This window comes from Penaeus japonicus, unplaced genomic scaffold (genome assembly GCF_977035675.1).
Source record: "Penaeus japonicus unplaced genomic scaffold, GWHDUDI00000001_assembly GWHDUDI00000015, whole genome shotgun sequence".
Classification (NCBI taxonomy): domain Eukaryota; kingdom Metazoa; phylum Arthropoda; class Malacostraca; order Decapoda; family Penaeidae; genus Penaeus; species Penaeus japonicus.
The window spans coordinates 10,610,393-10,615,392 of record NW_028234417.1 but is presented as its reverse complement, the minus strand read 5'-3'; the positions used below and the strand labels follow the sequence as shown (position 1 = coordinate 10,615,392).

General features: G+C 39.9%; 1 protein-coding gene across 4 annotated transcripts in view; it reads right to left on the bottom strand.

The window, feature by feature from the left end:
- Positions 1-4,533: 4,533 nt before the first annotated feature.
- The window catches only part of LOC122263047 (uncharacterized), a 15,587-nt gene continuing 15,120 nt past the window's right edge, over positions 4,534-5,000 (bottom strand). For all 4 annotated transcript variants that reach the window (XM_043031344.2, XM_043031345.2, XM_043031346.2 and 1 more), the window contains exon 6: positions 4,534-4,825. In XM_043031344.2, coding sequence (XP_042887278.2) covers positions 4,676-4,825 — 150 coding nt within the window. In that variant the 3' untranslated portion in view covers positions 4,534-4,675. The remainder of the gene's footprint in view (positions 4,826-5,000) is intronic.

Here is a 5,000-nt window from a genome sequence, read left to right as displayed (position 1 = left end):
TTGGTATGGGGTGTTTGTTTTTATTAGTGGTTGTGTTGGGTTGGGGGGGTGGGGGGGGGTGGGGGTGTGTTAGGTGGGTGTGGGGGGGTTTGGGGTGGGGGTTGGTGGGGTGTTTGGGTGTGGGTGTGTGTTGGGGTGGGTTTGGGTGTTGTGGGGTAGTTTGGGTTTATTTTTTTTGGGTGTGTGGGGGGTTTTGGGGGGTTTGGTGGGGTTGGGGGGTTGGTGTGTGTGGGGGTGTGTTTGTTGTGGGTGTAGGGTGTGGGATGTGTTGGTTTGGGGGTGTGGGGGTTATGTGGTGTGGTGTGTGATGTGTTTGGATTATGTGGGGGGTGTGGTGAATGGGTGTGGGTGGGGTTGTGTGTTGTTGGTGTGGTGGTGGGGTGTTGTTTTGGTTTGGTTTTAGGGGTTTAGTGGTTTGTGGTTTGTGTGTTGGATGTGGTTTGGGTTGTTTGATATATAGGGTTTGGGTGGGGGGTTTGGGGGGTGGTTTTGGGGGTTGTGGTTTTTTTTGTTGGGGGGTGTTTGTTTAGATGTGTGTTGTGTTGGTAAGGGTTAATTATGGGGTATTGGGGGGGGGGTATATGTGGGGGTGGTTGGGGTGGGTGGATGTTGGGGTGTTTGGTGTGTTTGTGGGGTGGGTTGTTTGGGTGGGGTTGTGTTGGGGGGGGTGGGGTTGTTTTGTTGGTTTTGGTGGTGTTTTGTGTGGTTGGTTTTGTGTGTGTGTTTTGTGTTTGGTTGTGTGGTGTGGGTGGATGTTTGGTGTGTGTGTGGGGGTGGTGGGATTTGTGTGTGGGGTTTTTTTTTTGTTGTGGTGTGTGGGGTTGGGTGTTGTGTGGTTTGGTTGGTGTTTTGGGGTGGTGTGTGTGGTGGTTTGGTGGGGTAGGTTTGATGGGGTGTTTTGTGTGTGTGTGGGTTGTTTTGTGGTGTGTGTGTGTGTGGTGTTTGGGTGGTTGGTTGTGTGTGTTGTTGGGTGGGGGTTATGGGGGTTTGTTGGGGTTTGGGTGTTGTGGGGGTTAAGGGGATTGGTGTTTGTTGTGGTTGTGGGGGGTTGGGGGTTGGGAGTTTTTAAGGGTAAGAGAGTGTGTTGGGGTTTGGTGGGGGGTGTTGTTGGGTGTGTGGTTTTTTTGTTTGTGTGGGGTGTCTGGATGGGGAAGTTGTGGGTTTGTTTTTTGTGTGGGGTTGTTTTGTTTGGTATGGTGTGGGTTTGGTTGGTTTGGGTGGGGTGTGTGGTTTTTGTGTTTTGTTTTTTGTTTTTGTGAGTTTTTGGGTGTTCAGCGTGTTTTGGGTTTTGTGGGGGGGGGAGTGTGTTTGTGGGTGTTGGTGGTGGGGGGGGGTGGTTTTTGGGGGGTTGTGGGGGATTTGGGGGGTTTTTTTTTTGTGTTTGGGGTTTTTGGGTTTTGTTTTTTTTTTGGGTTGTTTTGGGTTTGGTTTTGTTGTTTGGGTTTTTTTTTGGAGGTTGTTTTTTTGTGAGTTGGTTTTTTTTGTTTTTTGTGTATTGGTTGTAGTGTGGGGGGGGTATGTATTTTTTTTGTTTTTGGTGGGGGGGGTTTTTTTTTTTTGGTTTTTTTTTTTTGTGTTTTTTTTTTTTTTTTGTTTGTTTTTTTTTTGTTTTTTTTTGTTTGGTTTTTGGTTTATTTTTATTGGGGAAATTTTTAAAAAAATAATTATATTTTTTTTTAAAATAAAATTTTTTTTTTTTTATTTTTTTATATTTATATAGATATTTTATATATATATTTATTTATACAGTATATAGAATATTTGTCTTACATTATATTTATATGTATATACATAATATACACTATTATATATATAGAAATTTTTTATATATATTTATTAATATATATATATTTATATATATTTATATTTATATATATATACTTTTATATATTCTTATTATATATATATATATATATATATATATATATATATTTTATATATTATAATATATATATATTATAATATATTATATATATATATAATTATATTATATATATATACTATATATATGTATATATATATATATATATATATATATATATATATATATATATATATATTTATAGTTATTTATATGTTGATTCGTGTAATATAATTACTGTGGCGTAAAGGAGTCCATTTTCCTCGAAATGAAAAATCTAGCAGTTATAGAGCAACAAAGTTCAATGCTCACAGCCTCATCCTGCAAACCTTCCATGGATTTCAAAGCCTTGGGAAGGAGCAGATCATCTTATCCCTCCATTAACGTAACAAATAAAACTTTCCTTAGTCATGTAACTTTGAGGGAGACTCACACGTCCGCTGCTTATGAACGGCATTGGCTTTAAGTATTCCAAACACTTCTTGGCATTTTGAACAATCGATTGAAGAGAACTGAGCATTGCACAGAATAAGAGGTGCAATTACAGGAACTCCAAGATACTTTTAGAAGTATCCTCACATAATGTATTAACATAAGATTGTTCACAAAGCCTCGATATGTACTTTGATGAGGATGATTAGAATGCCAAGGGAGTGACAATGACTAGGTTTACGAATGCAATGCTGAACTTATCTAATGTATTCAAAGGGGAAATACTTATCCTTATGGAGTACCAGCCTTTAGGCAACAAAACTGCTAAAGTGTCTAAACAAGAGAACAGTAGTCAGGAACTATAATTCTTCCCAATTGTGTGGGTTCCACATACATTAACAATGATACTCTGCCATTAAGAAACACTGACCAAACATTCAAATTGCAGTATCTCACTGTTCAACGACTACTCTGTATAGCATAAAATTCTTGATGTGCATGACATGCCATCTTGCCACACGAGGCATATCCAGTAATTTTTAGATTTCCGTCACAGGTTTTGAGTTCCTTAGGACAATAGGAATCAGAGTCATTTGAATTAGAGTACCGAGGGAGGGGATATCTACCTTCCTTCGAGCTGTTACTGCTTTTGGAAGAAAGAAAGAAAGAAAGAAGAAGAAAGAAAGAAAAAGCGCGGGCAAATAGATGCAAGTTGATTATTCCTCTACAGGAGCAAGAAAAGTAAACTAAAAAAATGTTTTTCAAGGCGCGTTGGATGTTTCGTTGCTACAGTGCGTACAGCGTCTGCAATACCAGCGATAGCAACACTTGAAATAGGTATCAAATTACAACTGCTTCGGCTGTGTTTTCTTGTGCGTCTTGCCGCGAGATGACACATCCGCTACGAAGGCTTCTTGCTTTTCCTGGTGTCATTGCTACTTAGAACAATGCATACGCAATGAAGAATTTGTACTGAATATATTAGTTCAAATAGTAAAAACAAATCTTGGATATCGTCAAATTTAATATATCAAAACAAAACAAAAGAACAAAACTGCGTTTGAAGTATTTGAGCAAAATGGGGAAAGTACCTGAAAAACTGCACATCTGAAGCGTTCCATCCATGCAGCAATCCCCTCTTGTGTATGTTATGAGGACTGTTTGGCTCTCTCTTTTTTATCGCTAGCCTCCGCCATTCCATTTGATTCGATGGTACCTAGACTATCGAGATTGGAGTAGCGGTCTTTAAAAGAGAGAGAGAGAGAGAGAGAGAGAGAGAGAGAGAGAGAGAGAGAGAGAGAGAGAGAGAGAGAGAGAGAGAGAGAGAGAGAGTGAGAGAGAGAGAGAGAGAGAGAGAGAGAGAGAGAGAGAGAGAGAGAGAGAGAGAGAGAGAGAGAGAGAGAGAGCAATTTTGCACCTCCAATAGTTATCAGAATATTTCTTCTTTTACGTTATTCCTATCGATCTCCTTTACCTTTTTCTTCTTTTTTTGTCTAGGTAACAGCAATTCATATATTTCCATTGGCCTGTTGTTTTATAGTCCTTGGGTAACATGGGGTAAGATGACTAGACGGCGATGAGGGACGCGAGAAAATGAGGAGTTACACGTTAAATATACTTTTGCCCTTTTCCTTATTCTCTTACCCTTTGCCTATCATTCGCTTCTCACACCTAAGATGTTACTAAACGACAGTGTATCTTCATTCTTTCAAATAAACTGGTTTTGTGTACTGCGGGTTCCCAGTTTGAAAAGAACATTACTTTAAACGTTTTTTTGACACTTTACCCTTCTCATCTTGAGCGCAAATGATTTTACTTATAATTCTCTCTGCGTCGTCGAACAGGGAGCTCGCGTGAGGAAGATAATGTTTCATGCTGTTCCATGATGTAACTATTTTCTGCATTAACTTCTCTTGTGTACCACTAACTCATTTCTGCTATTTTTGTTGACAGCTGAAGACGCCATTCGGAATGACGTACAGCTAGTGGCAAGACTATAATTTCCTCCGAGTCGCTGTCGTGAATGCTGGATACGAAACTGCTATTTTTAGACTTCGACGTCATTGCGTCTTTGGGCCATTGTGTACAAGAGCCGTCGCCAGGTTTCCCGTGACGTCAGTTGGAACACTTTACGATCGATCTGGACAGGAGCCTAAGAGCGAGTTGTTCTCGGGGGAAAACGTAATGAGCCAGAGACCTTGTTCCTCCAAATTAAAAGAAAGGATAATCACACACCAGAGTAAATGCTGTTTATATATAGAAGAGTAAACATTTTAATAAAACAAATAAATATCATATAATCTAATCTGATGGACTATACAACGGATTCCTAAATATAAATATAACACATCACAACATTATACAGACAGTAACAACATTCCTTCACGGGGAGACATATGCCGGTGCGGGCGTGAGGTAGACGGGCGGGCGCGTCGAAAGGACAGGCGAGAGCTGGTCGACGGCTACTATAAGACCGTCGGCGTCGAGCATCTCAAGGTACAGGTCGGCCTCCGTCTCCTCGCCCAAGTACACCTGCGGCGGGAGTGCGAGAAGTACAGGATAAGTGGCCTATATCGTAGAATAAATGTCATGTTCTAAAAGCGTGTGGACAGATACTGAAAACTGATATGTTATGTTCGATCATAATGCGTTTCATGGTTTGAATGAATATATTAAGATACGAATATGATAGCTGTACAATCAAGTA